The sequence below is a fragment of the Merops nubicus genome, unplaced genomic scaffold (assembly GCF_000691845.1).
Source record: "Merops nubicus isolate BGI_N331 unplaced genomic scaffold, ASM69184v1 scaffold5163, whole genome shotgun sequence".
In the NCBI taxonomy this organism is placed as follows: domain Eukaryota; kingdom Metazoa; phylum Chordata; class Aves; order Coraciiformes; family Meropidae; genus Merops; species Merops nubicus.
Window position 1 is genome coordinate 61,904 of NW_008598166.1, and position 20,317 is coordinate 82,220.

Genomic DNA, 20,317 nt, shown 5'->3' on the forward strand with positions numbered 1-20,317 from the left:
TATTTACACAGAGATAAGCTGCGCCATTACTATTAAGATTCAGCCCTGTGATAATTGGAGCTGTAAAGGATAAGCTAGATGTGTATTAGTGATCTAAAGGGCCTTAATATTTTAAAATTTTAGCAAGGAGCTTATCATTGCCTTGCCAAGACGAAGGGCTGGCATTGCTACGTTTTCCTGAATTTGGAGGAAGATCCTGGTGAGTATGCAAGTGCCCGTGGGGGATGAGAAAGCTTGTCTTTGAGCAAGCAAATCTTCAGAATTGAACAAGAAATGCAGCACTGTGGGAATCATCTTAAGTTGCAACAGGCTGAAAGGAGCACAGCATGGTCTGCTCCCAGTTCTGCCAGCCTGGGACAGAATTCTCAGAGTGAGAGTCGCTCACCCAGGCTTTATTTCAAACACTAGCAAAAAGATGACGACAGCTCAGCCCAAGGAACAGACAAATCATTCACACTTTCTAGAAAGTGGGAAAAAAAGGAAATAAAAATCTCCTTCACAATGAACAACGGTACTGATCCCAAACACCACTTTTGTTCTTGAGGTGGTTTTGAGACCACCAACCCAAGGGAGCAAGCACTTAGAGCCCTCCCTGCACCTCCCAGACCCAGATGCTGGGGGCTGCTCCCTTGCGCCCACCCGGGGCTTCACCCCATGGGGCCCCACTGCAGACTGCTATCCCTATTTAGCAGTGCAAGGGACAACAGGCTTCCACACAGCACTGAAGCAGCTGAAAGGAGCTGTCTTAACCGAAGCAGCAGTAGGAAAGTGCTTTGGGCAGAAAAAAGGAACCAGCTGGTGGTGCCAAGGCACCAGGTAGTTTGAAATCAAGCCGGCAGGTGGGAGAGGAAGGATGCTGTGCCCACACGCAGCCTGCAGCCTCTCTTAATCCCAGCTGTTGCAGCTTGCAGGGGAAGAGAGGCTGCTTCTCCTCACCTCAGCCCTTAGAAAAATCCCCCAATGCCAAAAACCACCCTGGAAGAAAATTCTACAAAAAAAATAAAAAGCCTTAGAGCGAGTAAACTGTTAGAGCTCTGTGGCCTGCAGCAGGAAAAAAGAAGGAAAAGCTGGGAAAACGGGAAGAAAAGGGGTGGTGGGAGAAGTGATGGCTTTGCCAGCTGGTCAAGTGATTTGTGGAGTTACCCTGGATGTGTCGCTCACCACACCCCCCCTTAGCCGCTGCCAGCACAACTGACTGACTTACACAACCATGCATACATTTGGTAGTGTGTTAAACACCTGTCAAACTTTCACTTCCTCTGGGCTTTAACTATACTTTGTTTTCAATGTTTTTTCTTCAATGGATTTTACAGTTTTCTCTAGATTTATATAAATGGTGGAAGAACGCAGAGGAATTTGATGCTGTGGGTAAACCCTGATGGCTTTTTGAAAGCCCTGATCGCTGCACAAGCATGACTTCTGAGCTGACCTGTTTCTGTAGCTTTCCTTAGTATTTCACAAACAAAAAAGGAAATGAACAGAAATTCTCTTTCATGGGGATGTTAATCTTGAGCCTTACATCTATATTATACCAAAGACATATTTAGAGGATTAAATTCTCCTGTCGGCTAAACCAGTATAAATCTGGCATAATTCCATGATCTGAAGATCCATTGCTAATTAACCAAAGTCCCCCCAAACACAAGGAAATTAATACAACCAAAAAATATTAAAAATAGAGTGCATCCTTCTCAACTAACTCAAAGCTCAGTTCTGCACGCTTTCTCTCACACGTTGCTCTAAGAATACTCCAAGCAAAGCCAAAAAAATTAGTCCAGGGCCAATAACTTCTAATCCCTGCTCTCAAGGCTGCAAATTCATGCTCACCACTCTGCTACTTTTCTCTCCAAATAATACTGTAATGGAGTTTGGTTTTGTTTGGGTTTTTCAAATTAAAAAAAAAATCAATTTTTTAATTAAAAAACCAAGAAGCTACAAACAAGCTTATCTGTCTTCTGGGGTTTCTGCAGGAAGCTGATGTCTTTGGAGATCCTGATGATCTCTTTGGTCATGTTTAGCCATCCCACCTACGAAACTGCAGCCGATAGTTATTTTGCCCTTTTGTAGTTGTTACTAGTTGAAACGTTTCTGCTTTGGTGGAAGTAGCAGTAGTATGTAGTTATCTACAAAGCCACGCAATTAAGTGCCAGATTTTCTTCTTTACTTTGGAAATTTATCCGTTCTTATGGCTGAAGACAACAGCAGCAAATATAAGAGAAAAAAATATTTTTAATTAAAGTAAGCATAAAGGGATCATTACCTTTCCAAATAAGTGTGTTTCCCCCCAGTTCAGGCCTAAACTGTAAGGGCTTTTAGAGTGAACTAGTAAAGCTCCTGCCTGCTATAAAGCACATGCAAGAGAGAATTGTGCTTATGTGCCATGATAAATTACTACCACTAGGACTTAATCAGGAGTCTAATCACCCTCTTGGTCTAGGCCAAAACCCCTTGTTATATTGTGCTGTGTCTATAATGGACTGATTATTAAAATCCTTCTATTTAGAGTGATCATTAGAGGAATATGATAAAGTATTTGATTAAGAGAAAGTCCAAGTATGACATACTTTACTGACTCACTACCAGGCAGCAGCAAAGAGCCATTTTCAATACCTTGCATATGACCTTAAAGAATTAAATTTTTCCTCATTAATTCTCTTGTACGGGATTATAAATCCTGCCTTGGCCACTTCTCCTCCTCCTTTTTAAAAATTTTTTTTTTTGGCTGGTCATTTAAAGCATCTATTTCTGTTCATTTACTCTAATTTTATTCTGTTTTATCTATTGTTTTATAGAGCAATTTCAATATTCTGGTTCTATGTAAGACTCTTCCCCTAGTCAGGAACCGCAGTCTGTAATAACAGCAATCAAGGCAGTTCATTCTGACAAATGTATGTCAGAAAAAGACTGCTGTGACTTTGAAATATTGAAAGTGACTGATAACATAATGTGTGAAGCAGAATAAATGCATACAAATGGAAGTTTTAGCTGAGCAGTCAAAAGTATGAACTAAATACAGTGTCAGAACTCTGCACTGAAAGCCCTACGTGCAGGTAGTTACAATGGCAAATTACTAAATGCACTTTGCAAAAGTGTTTTATGAATAAAGTGGAAAGTACAGTTTTTTCCCTCGGTCACATCATTCTCTTTTTTTTGCCTGCACTTAGACATAAAGCAGAATAAAGTCATGTTTAAGTACAAAACCTGCATTTGGAAAGGTACTTGGTTTTTAGAAAAGTCATAAGAGCTATGATGGCTGGGATCAGGGCTCTGCTTTATTTTGGGCTAACTTAAATTGGCACTAAAGCAGTCTATGAAACACATTGTGGAAACAAGTGTCCCCAACATATCCAAATGGTTGATGTTCACAAATGTTTCTACCTATTTTGACCCTGCAAAAAACTACAGAGCCAAGGTGTGCCTGTTCGGGAGCTCATTCTGAACCCGGTCAATGCTAGGGACTAAGGCTGTGAATTATTTCAAGGGAAATTTGGATTGGACTGGCACAGCCTAGTTAAGCACACTTAGAATTGTAGAATCATTAAGGTTGAAAAAAGACCTCTAAGATCATCAAGTCCAGCCACCACCCAATGGTACCATGACCATTAAACCATGTCCCCAGGTCCCACTTGCCTGGGTTTCGACGTGCTGCAACCTCGTGTTCCTTGTAGTGCTCGTGCCAGGAGAAGCTGCAGCAGCACTATTCCTCTGCCTGGCTTGGGCAGAGGCTCCGTGACACCCGCAGCAGCAGGGCAGCTCCAGGTGCCCGTGTGCTTCCTTCCCAGGGCTCAGACCTCTGGGGGCTCTGGTGTGGCGTGGCCCAGCTGGGCTACGTGGTAGCTGAAGCACACAGCACAGTTTTCCAGAGCCACTTACTGTTTACACCGTGCCAGGCAAAAATCTTCACACAAGCCTCTCTGCAGTTTACTGCCTTCTTTTCCTTACACCACTTAGTCTTCTCTGGGACTTGGACAGAGGTACTTAAGACCTTGTCCCCAGAGCCTTTTTTTCCTCAAGGCTACTGAGGTCCCACACATTCAGAGAGTAAAGGCTGCCCCACCCCATCTTCACATTCCAAATAATCCAATCCTCTTTAACCACTGCTCTTAGACATCCTGGTGACCCTGCTTGGGACACTGTCCAACTCCTCCTCCCCGTTTCCACTCAATTGTTCCATGGAACAGCCTACCCTATGGGCTTGCTCTGAAACACAGCAGAAATCTCTGGGTAATTCATTCGATTTCTCACTTTGCTAACCTCTTCCCTTCATGGAGCTGAGCAATAGGGAAGGCTCCATTTACCCAACCCCTATAATAATTCACAAGCACCCAGCTCCTCCCTCTCCTTGTTGCCACTCCTCTAATTCCATGTGTCCCTGTAACAAGCTTTCTCCTCCGTTGCATCCTATTTCAGCAAGGGAAGACACCTCTGCTGTAAACCCTGCCACCACTTTTCCTTGGGTCTGCGTTCTGGAGACGTTCCACACTTTTTTCCTTTCCCTGCCTCCAAACTTGACTGAAGTCATCAAGCAAGGCTAGTACACTCATTCACCTGCTGAGGATTGATTCAAGGATAGGTGACAAATAGCAGATATGTGTTTTATGGCAGGGGAAACCTCTGCACACAGAGGTAGACTCTGTCGCAGCAGTTCCACAGATGGAAGCAAAATTCTTAGATCAGGTACGGGTAAATCCCTCCAGTTGTCATACCACCAAGTTCACTGTTTACCAGAACATATTTTATTTCAGCTTTGAAAACAAGCTTTATTTTCAGGCAAAAACTTTTTATTTGAAAAGGACCAGTTGAAGACTAGTTTTATGGTCCAGCTAAAGGTTAATTACCTTTTAAGGCAACAAAACGGGTTAGGAAAGATCTATTATTCTCTCCTGTTTTGCTACTTTTGTTCATTTTAACTGAAATAGGTTGACCAGTGTTTTGAGCAACTTAGGTCAAGAGTCAGGAACCTTTGGCAGGTAGTGCTGGTATGGGGTAGATGAGCTAAACACTTATTTTTAGTTATTAAGGTTCTGTCAAGAGAGCTACATGACTGGATCCTTTCTATTTCCAGGGAACGCTCTGCATTCATCTTCTGTCCCACTTGAAAGGCAACGCTGCTGCCCAGCTGGGTCAGAGTGATGATCAAGACTGATGCACATAAATGTACAAGAAGGTAGCCAGAAAACAAAAAATGTACTACTAAAGGGAAGTGTGTATTAACTGTAACCTAATCTCTTCTTCAGGAATTAATAAAAAGGCAAGTTCTTGGAAGGAAGCCACTTGCTGAGATTCCTTTTAGCTTTACTGTCATCAGATTTATAACCAAGCACTTTCAAATTCTGCAGCCATGCACTTACTCACCCTATAAAACTTTAAAACACACAAACAACTCAGCTTACAAGAAATGTTGCTCCCATATAGCTGGATGAGCAACGCTACTTCTACTGACTGTACTGCAAACATGCCACTGGGCAATAACTGGTCATTTTACACACCAAGTCTGAGGTGCCTAAGGCTGTAGAAGTGGATAGAAAATAAGAAATAGGTTGCAAAGTGATACCTACTGGCAATTTAACGTCTTACAATCCAACTTGTTTTCCATGGGGCGGTTCATGGGTAATGATAAGAAATTAATATGAATAAACAGCTTACCTGGCTTGTCTTTTTAAAGACATAAACTTCAGATCTGCTGCAGAATCTTTTAAATCACCTCATCAGTTAATATTACAGCAGATTTAGAAGTTGTTAAAGTCTGTGTTTCTGTAAGCATCCCCATCTCTTTCAACTTCTAATCACTAATTTACTGAGACCCCTGCAAGCACCAAATGTGCACCACCAGGAATCAATACAAATATTTTTCCAGCTTCTCTGTGGTCCTACAGCCAGCAGCCCCCACTAGCAAGTGAGATGCGAGTGGATAATAAAGCCAGGAAACTCTTCTGATGACAGTGCAGGAATCTTCAAAACCTGCAGCTCTGCATTAAGCAGTTGGTGGAGTAGGATGCAGAGGGACAACGTCAGATCATCTGGTCCTTGGGGACAGCTATTAGCAATGTGCTTATACAGGATTACAGAACAGTGTAAGCATGGATCAGACAGCTGTGGGCTTGGCAGAAAAAAGAAGAGAGAATAGTGGTGGGACACAAGCTTTCTGCTACAGCTTTATATGAAGTAGTGGATGTCATTTTTTAAAATCAGAATGAAGCTACACAGGTTTTTTTTTATAATCCATTTGAGTTTACAGGTCTTCAGCCTGGATTTGGTGGCCTGGGAGGGAGCTGTGCAGAATACAACCACCCTGCAGCTCTGCCTGGGGCAGGTGGCTGCCTGTCTGAGCAGCACTTCCACGAGGTGAGCTCCCTGACACGAAGGCCAAGTGCAGTTTATCTCAGAAGATGTGGGTCAGGAAAAAGGAAGGTGGACATGTTTTGAGACCTACAGCCTGGTCCAATTCCCAGTTTTATCCCTACAGGTGTAACATAGATAGGAAAAAAATAAGGATAGATACTGTTATTTTGAATGGTCAAGAAATACTGCATTGGTGTGTTAATACATTTTTTTTTTTAAAAAATGTAATATCCTGGCTGAGTAACTATCTTGTTATTATGTGCTACTCCAAAGTTAAGGCTCCTTTTAACGGTGACTATATCTGAATTAATTAGGCTGGATTCTCATGTCAGACTGTTCAGAAACCTGGAATTAATTTTTACTTTTTTTTCCTTTCAGTAATGCAATTTCAGTTATATGAACTTCTGACATGATCTAAGGGCAGGCTCTAAGAATTAAATGCTTCTATTTAAATTCAGTAGTTTGCTTCAAGTCCAAAAACTCTCCTAGTTTGCAGAGTTTTCTTATTTTCCAGAATACTAAGGAAAAAGATCTTTGGTCAGGGATTTCACTAGTTTCTGTGCTATGTTTTTCCAGATGTTATATCTACAGCTCAGCATAGTATTTCAATTCTAAGCAAATAACTGAGGGAAAGAAAAGCTCAGCCCTTACTAAGGCATTCGCTGTTCTGCAGATGATCACTGTATTTAATAATGAAAAATCCAATTATATCATTATTGTCAGTTGTCTGCAGGGTTAGGATGCAATCCAAAACTCTTATTTTCCCCATAGATAGTAAAAGATAAATCAGAGTAAGGGACAGTCTCTTGGGTTTTCATTAAAAGAAGAAAAAAAAAAAAAGGAAAAAAGGAGATAATCTCATCAAAGAAAGGGGTACATAGTCCCAAGGACTCAAAAAAAGAAATCAAGGTAGTTAGGAAGGAAGTAATTTTCCTCGTGCTGGAGTCTTTGGACATCAGTGACCTCCAAGACACGGAATGAAAAATCTAAGGAGAGAGAATTAATAGTGAGGAGACATGAACAATTAGGACTCCGTCAGGAACTTTCTAAAACTCAAGGGTTTTGCTGATGAGATAAAAAGACAAAAGAAAATCCACACCATTTTTTCTTCAAGCGTATTGCTAATGATTTGCTATGGTGGCTCTCTTCTTTGCCTTCAAAGCTTCAGTTGTCTGAAGGTGCACCACTTTCTCCTAGTGAGGTGTCTTTAGGCTTGCCATGAGGAAATCATTATAAAAGTATCCATTTTGTTTTTCCCCCAAGACAGAAAAAAGTGACTTGCTTTTCTAGCAGCAACACACATTCTTTTTGTGATTTATACCAAATTCAATCTGAGGTTTCTGCAGAAGCTGTAGGGTTCTTGTACCTTCCATACATTATGCCATCGTACACCTCAACTCTCCTAGATGACCACCAGGAGCTACAAGACTGCTGCATCTTCTTTTGGCACACAGACAACTTTTAAGAGTCCATAAGCTTGTGCTTAGAAGGGATGAGAGCCACCTGGAAAAACACAGCTTATGACTGACAAGCAAAAGTCCCACACAGTGGGCTCTGAGTATAATCTTGCCTTTTTTTCCCCCTATTGTCACTACTTCCTTTTATTTAAAAGTGAAGTCTTTGGGGCAGAATGCACATGGATGCTCTTGGGATATGAGGAATGCAAAACAACGACTTGATTTTTCAGTGGTACTGGGTGTTGACAGACTCTGGTTACTGAAGTGAAAAGCTGGCTGCTGGCCTTTGATGAGTATGAAATTAGTGCTTCCTCTCCCTCTGCCTCTAATGTGCTGTGGGGCCAGGACTGTAGCGGAAAAGAAGAGAGTCAGTCAGCAGAGGAAGCAGGGATGTGAGCGGGATCCAAGCACTTCGCTGCCACCCCTCCTTGACCCCCACCAAAAGCCAGGCACCAGCACAGTGCCTGAGCCACTGCTGCTGCACTGTAGAACTGCAGACATCCTATGAAGCACTCTGAAAAGAGTTTGCAATTACTTTTATACCTCCCAGGGGTGCAATGGAAGTCTTAAAGTTTAGGGCTGCAAAGACTTCTTAACAGGTGTCAAATGTAGTGTCAGCACACAGTTCCTCGTGATCCAGAATGGCACATCCTCTTTAAACTCTCCTAGGAAATTTGGCAGTTCCTATTATTAAAGTCGCTGTCATTCATTACCTTGAAAGAAAAGTATATATATAGAGAGAGAAAACTGACAAGCTGCCTGGAGGCTGCTGATACTCAGGAGGTTAAGTCTTGGTGACAAAGAAAAAGGGACAGCAATCTACCTGAGCACATCAACTGGCTGCCTAATGGCATGGCCAGGCGTGTTTGTTAAGATCTGCAACGAGTGAATGAAGCAGTCAGGATGCTAAGACAGATCCATCACTCAAATATTACCCAGATTATTTTCTCTGTTATTTGTGCTGCAGCCACGCAGCTATTTTCAGGATGGTCCTGAGGCACTGTTTTTCAGAGACAGCCTTGGGCAGAGAGTGGGCACAGGTGCTGCAGGGGACCCCAGCTGGCCACTGGGCCATTCTGATACAGCAAAAAGCCAAAATCATTCTGGAGTTAAAACACCCACTGATGCTCATCAGTGAGTGTTTTGGGCGAGAAGAGGCTTTCTGCACGCAAAAAGGAAAGGTCTCAAAGACCAGTTTCTTTACAGTGCTTTCAGTTGGTTGTCCTCCTTCACTAAGCCATACTAAACAAGATGCTTTTTTTGAAGGCATACTGATATTGCACTTTGAACAGTAAGATTTTTCTCATAAAAACCATTTTTTTTTTTTATCCAAAAAAACCCTAAATCTACTCGAGTCTGGAAAGAATAATCCTGAAGATGTTTTTATCTTTTGTGGTGTGTCTGGAATTAACTTTTAAGAGCCCAGCAAACACGCATGGAGTTCCTAAGTGATATGCATTTTGCCCCACTCTCCACTATTATCTCACTATGCCCAAACTTGCACTTGTAAGAGTAATTCTGATTTTAAATTGCATCAGTTGAAATATGTGGGAGCACTCACTCTTCTCCCTAAATGGTACAGGCATCACCTCACACTTGTGAAATTATAAACACAGTATGACCCAAGGCAAGCAAGTGTACCTCAACAGCAGCACATTTCCCTATGATACTTGCTAACTGCATCAATTTAAGATGAAGTATATATTGAACCTTCTGTGTTAATTACGCTGTAGCCTAATAGAAGCATTTTCACTTCCTGGTTCCTTGGTAACTGGAAGCTCATCCCATTGTGGCAGGCCTGCATCCCATGCAAATACATGGGCAGCAGCTGGCAGCAGCAGTCTGAGGCTGGGAAAAGGGTGACTGTCAGCACTGGCATGGCACTATGCTCAGAGCACTGAAGCCTGAGTGCTTCTTCAGTGTGGTGGGCATCAAGCAACAGCCACTGAGACCATCACTGGGGCTTTGATTCTCACAATGTTCTTGGTTGTTTCAGGCTTCTCTTCAGCACCTCACAAAGTGCCTGTGGTATAAAGGGTCATGCCATCACAGTCAGTTATGGAAAGAGGTTTAATCAGGGAATTTAATTTTTGCATGGCACCTCAGCGTTTCCAACTGAATGTGGGTTTAATGCCTTTCTTAAGGAGTCTAACTAGAATCACAGAATCACTATGGTTGGAAAGGACCTCAAGGATCATCAGGTCCTACCTTCCTCCCAACATTTCCCTAACCACTAGACCATAGCCTCAAGTGCTACATTTACTCATTTTTTGAACACCTCCAGGGATGATGACTCCACCAACTCCCTGGGCAGCCCGTTCCAGTGTCTAACCACTCTCTCAGTGAAGAAATTCTTCCTAATATCCTATCCAAACCTCCCCTGCTGTAGCTTGGGGCCATTTGCTCTTGTCCTGTCACTAGTAATTTGGGAGAAGAGACCAACACCAGCCTCACTACAACCTCCTTTTAGGTAGTTGTAGAGAGCAATAAGGTCTCCTCTCAGTCTCCTCTTCTCCAGACTAAACAACCCCAGTTCCCTCAGCTGGTCCTCATGAGGCACGTTCTCCATCCCTCTCACCAGCCTCGCTGCCCTTCTCTGCACCCTCTCCAGCACCTCCATGCCTCTCTTATACTGTGGTGCACAAAACTGGTCACATTACTCAAGGTAACTAATAGGTAAACTCCCATAGAGTCTGGAATACTTCACAGAGCAGGTGAATATCACTGTAGTCCCCAAAGGGCACAGTATTTTGCATGTGTTCATCCCCCGGAAAACAACATAGCCCACACCCCAAACAGAGTGTTTCTGGAAATCCCAAAAATGCCTGAACTTTACTGCAGTGTTATCTTGACTGGAACTCATGCCCCATAGCACTGAAGAGAAGGGGTGGGTGTTTATACCTCCCTCTCTCTTCTCCTGTTCCTCTGGGAATTGCCTGAATGTTCAGAAAAGGTAATGAAAAGCCTTAAACTTGTGCCCGTGCTTCCTGCAATGAGACCAAAATCTCCTGTAAGCTTGCCAGACCTTTTACAGCTGCACCCTAGGGATTTAACACTGTGCAGCTTATGGGTTTATATGAAATTTCATAAAAGAGAAGCCCTGTATTTTTCACATAAATATATTCATTTTGGGAAAGATCAAGAAATGCCAATATATTTCAAACCAGTTCCCTATTGCATTAAGGAATGTGAAATATTAATGTGAACATTTGCTAATCCTATACAGTGAAATCTATTTCCCTCTGTTTAGCATGCAGGCTGCAGCAGCTGAAGGTTGCTCAGCCTTTCATTAGGAAGAAAAGTAAGGATGATTTGTGAAAACCACATGGAAATAATCATAAGGAACAGTAGTGAAGGCTTTTTAGAACAAAACCTTGCAAGGTACCTTGTAAACATCCTTTCTCTTTCAGGTGTTTGCTTCTTACATTGCGTTTCACAGCCTCAAACTGTAGATTTGTATTTATGGACATAATTAGAACTGCAAGATAATATGCTTTCATAATACAGAAATGAAAAATAAAGGGGGAGCATGCACATTTTCAGAATACATATCTCAGGCTTTCTAAATTCTCCAGTAGGTAGCATCACTCCGAGTAAATTCCAGTTTCTCTGTTCAGCCATTACTCTTGATTATCTAATGAGTTCTTTTCTCATCAATTTTGCATATCCATCCAGACCCTCCTGTGGCCCAATATCTCACAAATAATCCCTTTCTTCACCCACCTGAGCTCTGATAACTATAGCAGGAAATGGAAAATGAGAGAATCTGAGTGCCTGTGACCCCCAATTTCACCAGGGAGAAACATCTGACCTTGGGAATTCACTTAAGTCGCCTTATGCTATGGATTCCCTAAACAGTAAATGGAAATGGCATTTACTTTCCACTGAGAGATGCTAAGATTTAAATATTGCTTCGAAGATCCTCAGATAAAAAGAACTATATATGTGCAAATTTTTATGCTTCTTTCTGCTTTCCCACAGCTTCAAGATATAATAACACAGTGAAATGCTGAAATTTTGTTATGAAATAAAATTGTACTTGGAAATGTCAGGCCTGCACAGACCAATGATCCAGAAGTTGCTAAAGGCAGTATATCAGAAGAAAATGTAACCCAGCCTCTCCAGGTACCGAATACTGTGACAAAGAAGATAATCATTTATCAGAACCAGCCATGACTATTATCCCCCCACGTACCGAGAACTATAGCTAATATAAAAATGATGTCAGAAGTAGTCCCTAAGGGATTGTTTGGATATATCCACTCTGACTTGGAGAGTGGTGGTGGTGGGGATGAAGAATGCTTACCTGTGAGGGCATGAGCCACGCCATGCCAATTGGCAGCTTCCCTGTATTTAGTAATAAAGACACAGCCTATGAAACTCCCCTATGTCTTCAAACTTTTGTACTCAAACTTACATGGGTAATGCTCTGAAGAAGGTGACTTAACACCTTGACTAGCACCCGAGATCTCTAACAGCTGGAAGCATTTCTTAGAAAGTTTACAGGAAGAAATTTTATGCCTTTGTTTTGCTTGGAGACCCTGAAGATTACAGAGCCAGAGATTTTTAGATGAGCCAGCCCAGTCATGGTTCAAATATTGAAGTATTAAAGTATGCACTAAATAACTGCCTATAGTTCTAATTGTAATATAAAAAGCATATACGTCTTTCACTGAAATTAAATTTTTCAGTAATCCTGTGAACTTTTATGTTACTGTCATGTCAGCACAAAATTCAGTCAAATAACTCCCAGCGTAGAAGAGATTAAAAGAATTCAAGCCTTCCCTGTTCATGCAGTATGTGTGAACTGACAGCCATTCCTCTGAAACTGCATATTGCCACTTATTGACCACTTTTGCCTCTACCTCATTCTATGGACTCAAGGCAAAGGCAATAGCCTGAATGAAATATATTTGTATGACACAATGGTTCATGTTTGTTATGGCAACCACACAAAAGAAATGCCATCACAGCAACTGTAAAATTTTGTCACATGCATCTAATACAAACCATTAGAAATGGGGTTGTGAGAGTATATTCAGAATGAAGAAGGATCATGAGGCTAGCCCAGATCTCCTAAAAGCCAGACTACAGATATTACACTTTCAACATGTTTGGTTGCTTTTTCACATTTCACACACATCCTGATTTGGGAATCAATACTAGAATGAAGCACAAATATTGCAAAGACACAACACACACCATTAATTTAGTATTTCCTAGTGGAAACACCGTATCAGAAGCATCTCTAGAGATCTCAGTTTTGTAACATAGGAGATTGATTAGTGTTGAGGGTAAGCATATAAGTTTTTGGATACTAATAGGGGTCTTTTCACTGAAATGTCAAATGTCCTTGTTCATTTCCCTTCAGTTTTCCCATCGGTGTCCAAGTTTACTTTTTTCTCTTTAGGAAAAGGCTTCTGTAACGGGAAGGGTTGAGTTACACTGACCCTCTGTAGCAAATGAATCAACTCTTTCCTCATTTTCCTGCTAATGAAGTTCAGCCTATCTCATTAACGTTTTCCAAAGGAAACAAGAACAATTCACACAAGAGCTACATGAAGTATTTTTAATGTTTCTAGAAAAGTGAATAATCCCATGTCTCCAAGGAAATGAATGCCCATGTAAGAAATTAAGTGGATTGCCAGCAAGATTCTTTCCCTTCACAGAGAAATGAATTAAATGAAATTAAAAGAAGGGTCCAGAGCTGAGAAAGACCTTCCCTTCGGACCTGCTCCTCCCTCTCCAAACCCTTACCTTTGTGAGAAAACATCTCGGTAGGGGCTGCCATGCTGCAGGGCGATCCCGTACCCTCTGTCCGCAACCGTGTTCCCGACTGTGTAAAAAGAGCAGTCTGCATCGTTGATGGCCACGTACTCCAGCACTGCTGCGTCCCACACGAAGGCATAGTTCCCATATTTCACCTGCAGTAAAAGGAGGAACAGCTCAGATCGTGGACAGGCAAGTCCAAAAGGAGGTCAGTGCACCTAAATATGTGGCAGTTCCAGCACGACCTGTTCTGGAAAACAGAAAGTGTTTTCTGGGTTTTGGTTTTTTTTTTTTTTTTTTCTGAAAAGGAAAGGGAAGTGAAGTTTGGGTGCTCAACACCTGTCTCCACAAAATGTGCATGTGACCGGTGCCACAGGTTGCTTTGGCTGAGCAGCCCAGCAGAAATGGGAGAAACGTGATCTGTGAACAACGTGCTGCCAGTGAAACAACGCTCTGCAGGAAACCTTCACTGTCCCTCTCCAGGGAGTGAAGGAAACATCAGGCTCCCTCCATCGATGTTAAATTCCATCCCAAATTCCCCCCTAAGTTTTTCCTCTGAGCCATAAAACCAACCATTCAGAGGGAAGGTAGTTATTCACATTGGGAGAAGCTGGGAGGGTAGTCATGACTATCCAGAGAGAAGGCCACTGTTGAAGATGGTCTGCATTTCAGTCATGTTTCAGGTTGCTGTAGATGTCATGAGCTCACATTTGTCTTTTGGGCTCAGTGTATGATTGTGGGCAGCTAGATTTTCTGGAATTGTTTTTTTCAGCATGAAGGGTTTTCACATATCTTCAAAGACTTTCATACAACAAGATCATGTAAGCCATTTTAACTGCTTGACTAAGATAAATCCTAAACAACTCATTATCTTGAAGAGCTTTTAAAGTAACATTTGATTATCCATTCACATTTGAAACAAATCCAGATTTTTCTTTTCATTCAAATATATGGGATGTATATAAAATTCCAGCATTTATTCTGCATTTATTCAGAAGCAAGCTTATAAAAATAAGCAATGTCAGTACGTCATTTAGATTAGGCTTTGACAATGTAGATTATGTTTATGAAGACAGTTTACATATAAAAGTTACTGAAGCAAGCCACACCGGCTGCTTGCTTACAAGATGTAGTGCACAAGGAACAGTTACATTTGGGACACATTCCTTTTCATGCATAATCAAACTGAACACTAGACAATCTAGATGCTGCAGGCCTGGAAATCGAATATTTCCTATTTCCACTCATAGGCATGGTACAGGGAGGATTTGTGCAAATTTTGGAGCCGAAAGGGAGCCATAGTATCTGTGGACTCCACATTATTGGCAGGATAAAGAAAAATCTTTTCAAAATACACGCGCACACACACACATGCAGGACTGGATCAGTTTTAATCTTCAGGCTCTGAAAATGGTGAAGAGTGTTGGTCCTTTTTTTGCCTCCCAGTGGATGTTTATATCCATCAAAATGGCCATAGAATAAGGGATGAAAGTGAACTCACTGTGGACAAACAATACAACTTGTATGCTTGTTTTATAGGCACTACAATTCACAGACCCCTTCCTAGCTTGGGTTATTCTGATCTTCCTACAGGCACCACTTGGCTAAGAAACAGATAAGCATGACTGAGAAAAAAAAGCCCTTCCAGAAGCATTTAAAAGGATAATGACTCAGCTTGAAAAAGTATCATGATGTGCAGACAGCAAGGGAGGGAAACAGGAGACAAAAGCAGAAGATCAGGAGGGGGGAAGTGAATCCTGAATAGGATCAAATGGACTTTCCAAACAAAGGAATTAAGAAATAGTGGGGTTTAAAAGATGAGTAATTTTACATGTGGGGAGATAACCTTTGAGGTGATGGCAAGAGCAGAGGGTTATGTTTTGACACCCGCTTTTGTCCTAAACCACCCTTTTAACGTCCCAGTGTATTGAATTTGCCTAAGTGCTTGTAAAGAGACTTATCAGCTGCTCAGCTGGTCATGAAAAATTCTCTTCATTTGGCTGCCTTGCTGTAAAACAACTCACAGTGAGCATATATAAAAGTGGTAAAAGCACTTACTGTCAATAATATCTGTGATGAAGTGGTATATATAAGATCCTTAGAGCAGACCTGATAATATCACAGTTCAGGTTCCCACAAAGATATTACTTTTCATAGATAAGATCACAGCGAACCTCAGCTAAAGTGCATGGGGCAGGAAAGAGATTGAAGAGCCAGAAGGGCTCATTCCAGCCATCTACCTTCAACACATGATTGCTCCATGCAATAAAATACATCCTTTTTAGCATTTTTGTCCTATCTGTTTACAAATCTAGGGAATCCAAATCCATGGGGAAAGACCTAAGTTGCAACTGTCATGCTTGCAATCACTCTCTTTATGGAACTGCTCCTTGGTCTAACAGTTTTTATTCCTATTCAATGTATTTATTTCTACTACTTTTTCCAAAAATAAAACTTCCTTATGTCATTCCTAGCTATTTTTCGTTTTGTAGTTCTAAATACTCTCACTTTGGGGCTGACACCTTTCAATTATTGATGAACCTTTCTGTTACTTAGCTGAGCTGGATATAGCTTTCTTTAATCTTTCCTTGAAAATCCATCAGTTCAGTCCCCCCATTAGCAGTGACACTACTTTTGAATCATCTCCAATTCTTAATTTTTATATATGAGAAAAACACCTGTCTCACTAAGACAGAATCAGTTATCTGGCAGCTCAGGAGGCATATGATTCCCTTTTTAGCATACCCTTCTGAGTTTTATAGTCTAAACCGTCTGCCTATGGAACTTTCACACAACTTAAGACTGGTTTCCCCCTAACGATGTAAGAATAAAATTTTGTTAGAGTATAGCATATCTGGTACACTTCAGCCCAAGTCATTGTATGATTCTGTGATATTTTACAGATTTGCACTTACAAATAAGGGCTGGCTGTGCTATGAAAAAGGAGGATGATGCTTTGTGTGAAAGAATAAGGGTATTTTAGAAAAAAAGTTAGTAAATACCCTATATCCTTCTCTCTCTCTCCCTCTTACTATGAGAAGCATATATTTTGTAGCTTTTCAATAGCTATGCTGAAGGTTTCCACTTCGAGCCTCAAAATGAACAGCAAAAAATCCAGCTCTGCATTATGAGAAAAAGTTAAGGAGCTTACAGTCAGTCAATTATAGGGGCTCAATGTAAGCAAAATCTCCTTGGAAAATGAAACTTTTTTTTTATAATATATAGAACTCACTGCTCACAGAAGATCTGCATCCCTGATTCTACATTTCCACATCGTTATATTTGCATCTTGTGTTCAGATAATAACATTTCTGGCTGGTGTCAAATCTGAATGCTGTTCACACACGAGTGCACAGCCCAGGATTGCCAGAGAAGCATTTGTAGGAGGGCACTGTATTATCATGCAGCAGCAACCCCAGCTTTCCAGTCCACCAGGGCATGGAGAACTGACACTTCAGTCTCCTTCCCTGTGGCATCCTGCCTGACAGTATGGCAGAAACGAAAATGCTTTTTGGAGTGTCTGATGACTATAACCACAGGAAAAAAAAAAAATTACAAGCCAAATTGAACCTTAGTTGTTCATCAGTGTATTTTGAGCTCAGGCGCTACACTGGTTGTTGAGTGAAACTGGGAGGTATGGTGCCAGACAGAAATGCTTGACTTGACTTCACGGTTTCATGAGCAATTCTAAAGGAGTACTGTAAAAAGAGCTGTTACACAGGACAGAGGACAGTAAAACTATTTCTATAAGGCTGTTATATTTCTATTTTCTATCACTTCACATTTACGTTTTTTTTTTTAAGACCTGCCTGTAGTTATTAGTTAAAATTTATCTTCAATGACTCTACCAAAAACCAGTAGAGATATCCAAGGAAAGCATTTAAAGCCATTACGCTGTTGCACATGCACATATTTCATGCCAGCATAGCTGTGGATAGTATTTCTTACAGCTAACCCGTCCATGCAGAGTAGGCTGAATAATGTCTTTCTGTACAACTCCAGCATTCTAAAAACACATTTCTAGGTCTAGAGAATTATAAATTTCAGAAAAAAAATAGTTGTAAGTAAGCGACAAACAACTACTGCAATTTTTCATACTTGAGTTCTTGGACAATCTCTTTTCTGTGTTTTAAATTCCTCTTTAAAAGAAATACAAATAATCTGCATGAAATTAAAAAAAAAATGAAAAGTGTGTGTTGCAGGTTAAACAGAACTGGTAGTTTTCTGTACAACTCCAGCATTCTAAAAACACATTTCTAGGTCTAGAGAATTATAAATTTCAGAAAAAAAATAGTTGTAAGTAAGCGACAAACAACTACTGCAATTTTTCATACTTGAGTTCTTGGACAATCTCTTTTCTGTGTTTTAAATTCCTCTTTAAAAGAAATACAAATAATCTGCATGAAATAAAAAAAAAAAAAAGTGAAAAGTGTATGTTGCAGGTTAAACAGAACTGGTAGTTATTTTTTCTGCAGACCTCTTTTAAATATGCCATCATACATAAAACGTGTTACCTGTTATAGAAACAGCACAACTTTTAAGGCCAGGGAAATCTTAAGTTTCAACTGATTAAAATTATATTGATTTCCTGGAAAAAAAACCAAACTGAAAATTATTAGATAGTGCTGATTGAGCACATTTTCTGAATACCCTGTGCCTACACCCCAGTGGCACAGTGGTGATGCTTTCTCTACTCATTTCCATTATGAGTCAGGCACCATCCTTCTCCTCCAACTGCTGTACACCTTTCCCTGCCTGCAAAGCTGTCAGTTGTATTTTAGCCAAAACCACATGAACAGATGCAGACTCTTCCACAGCAAACCAGCAGCGACACCAGCTCTGACTTACCCCAAACCAAGGACACTGATTAATCACCTGCTCCGTGCAGCACTCTGAGGGTCACGTTCTCCAGTACAGACCATTCCACTGCACCAGCTTCTCAGGGAAAAACTGATGCTCCTAGGCCTATGCCTACCAGTGTGGACCTGAGACTTTGGCATATTTAAATACAGAAATTAGAGTTTTGACATAATCTTTGCCTATTCAGGAAGCCTGCAGTAGCTGCAGCCTGCAGAGGGCTGTACTCAAAGCAGTCTTACCAGGGGCTGCCATTACATGAGGAATGAAGAAGAGGCAACAATTTGAAGGAACATTTGCAAATATGCAAGTGAGGGCTAATATACATAATCATAGAATGGCTTAGGTTGGAAGGGGCCCTAGACATCATCTAATCCAACCTCCCTGCCATGGGCAGGGATGCCTCTCAACCGGACTAGGTTGCTCAAGATATTGTACTCAGAAACTGGAAAAGGCAAAGAAAAAATTTTTGGTGGAAGCTTAAATCAAGTTTTTTGTGTTGTCAGGTGTTGCCAAACAACTTGATGGCATTCCCAAGATTTTTTTTTTTTTTTTTTCAGCAGAATGAAATGGAAATACATTGATCTCCATAATCCTCTTGCAAGAGGCCAATAAAGTTGCTGTTTATCAGAATGAAGCAGAAGTCAGACCTTCTGCCTTCAGAGAAATTCTTGTTTGCTAATTTGTTTTCCTCCAGGGACAGAGGTTTTAAGTCTTGGTTTTGTTCACAAAGGCACAATTACAGCTAATTCACTTGGATCCCAATAAAATAAAATCTCACATTTCAGCTTTATTGAATAAACCACACTAACTTACTATTGTCTCAGAATTAAACTCACTGTAGTTCTGAAGTTTGGATTTGGATTTCTGAAACTTGGACAATTTTGGAGCTTCTTGCTGCACACTCCCTTGCAGGCCATCACGTGTGGCTGATCTGACAACTGAAGAATGAAATGCAGTCATGCAATCCAGGAGGCAAAATGCAAATCTGATTGACAGTTCTCTGTGGTGCGTGATGGGAACCGGATGCCCATGGTCGTATTGGAGCACAGGATAAAAGTTCCTAGGTACATAAAACTCTGTTCAAGCAGCTAATTAAATAATAATAATAACAACAACAACCCTTTAGGATGTCACTTTGCAGTGTCTATAGAAAAATATTTAAATTCAAGGGGCACTATTTGACAAACACTGAAACTTAATATTTGTACTTATTCAAACAGAAAAGTGTGGAATCATTTTTCAAAGCATTATTGAGCTAGTGCCCAGGAGTGAACAGCAGCAGGAAATGAAACGTCGTGGAGCTCAGAGGAAGAAAGGTTAGAAATCCCAGCCTCATCTCCTCTTCAGCATGAAGTTTATCTTTCATAACATTGTCATATCAGCTTCGATGGCATGTCTATTTGCTCCAGATAAAACTTCATCAGCAAGAACATTAATTCCTCATATGCAACCTTCCACCCACTTCTTGAGAAAAGCCTCATGATCACACGTTCACTTGTGATATGGGGCAGACCTTGAATAATTTATCCAGAATTAGAAGAATTACTCAGGTATGAGAGCTCTGTAATGAGAGGGCACCTTTGTATTAGAATTTTTCCAGTGCTTGGTGCATTCACATTTTGCCATTGTAATTAAATGCACATTGTAAGTTACTATAAAGATAATAAGCAGAGCAAAACAAAGCAGGGGCAAATCAAAGGTACAATTTGAGGGTGGTGGGAGAACAGAGCCAGCTGCTTCTCCAGATAATCACAGCAAAGCACTAAAAATGCAGCAGATCATGCTGATCCCTGACATGCAGATGAACCACAGGTTCATTATAGCTAACATCAGTTTCAGACAGAAGACAAACAGGAGAAAAAAACAACAGGGAAAAAAACCTCAGCAAA

At 40.9% G+C, this 20,317-nt stretch overlaps 1 protein-coding gene across 1 annotated transcript in view; it reads right to left on the bottom strand.

Annotated features, from left to right (window-relative positions):
- Positions 1-20,317, bottom strand: part of GRID2 (glutamate receptor, ionotropic, delta 2) — a gene marked incomplete at its 5' end in the record, with an annotated part of 135,075 nt that overhangs the window by 53,562 nt on the left and 61,196 nt on the right. Inside the window, one exon of the mRNA XM_008936944.1 lies at positions 13,557-13,723. Coding sequence (XP_008935192.1) covers positions 13,557-13,723 — 167 coding nt within the window. The remainder of the gene's footprint in view (positions 1-13,556; positions 13,724-20,317) is intronic.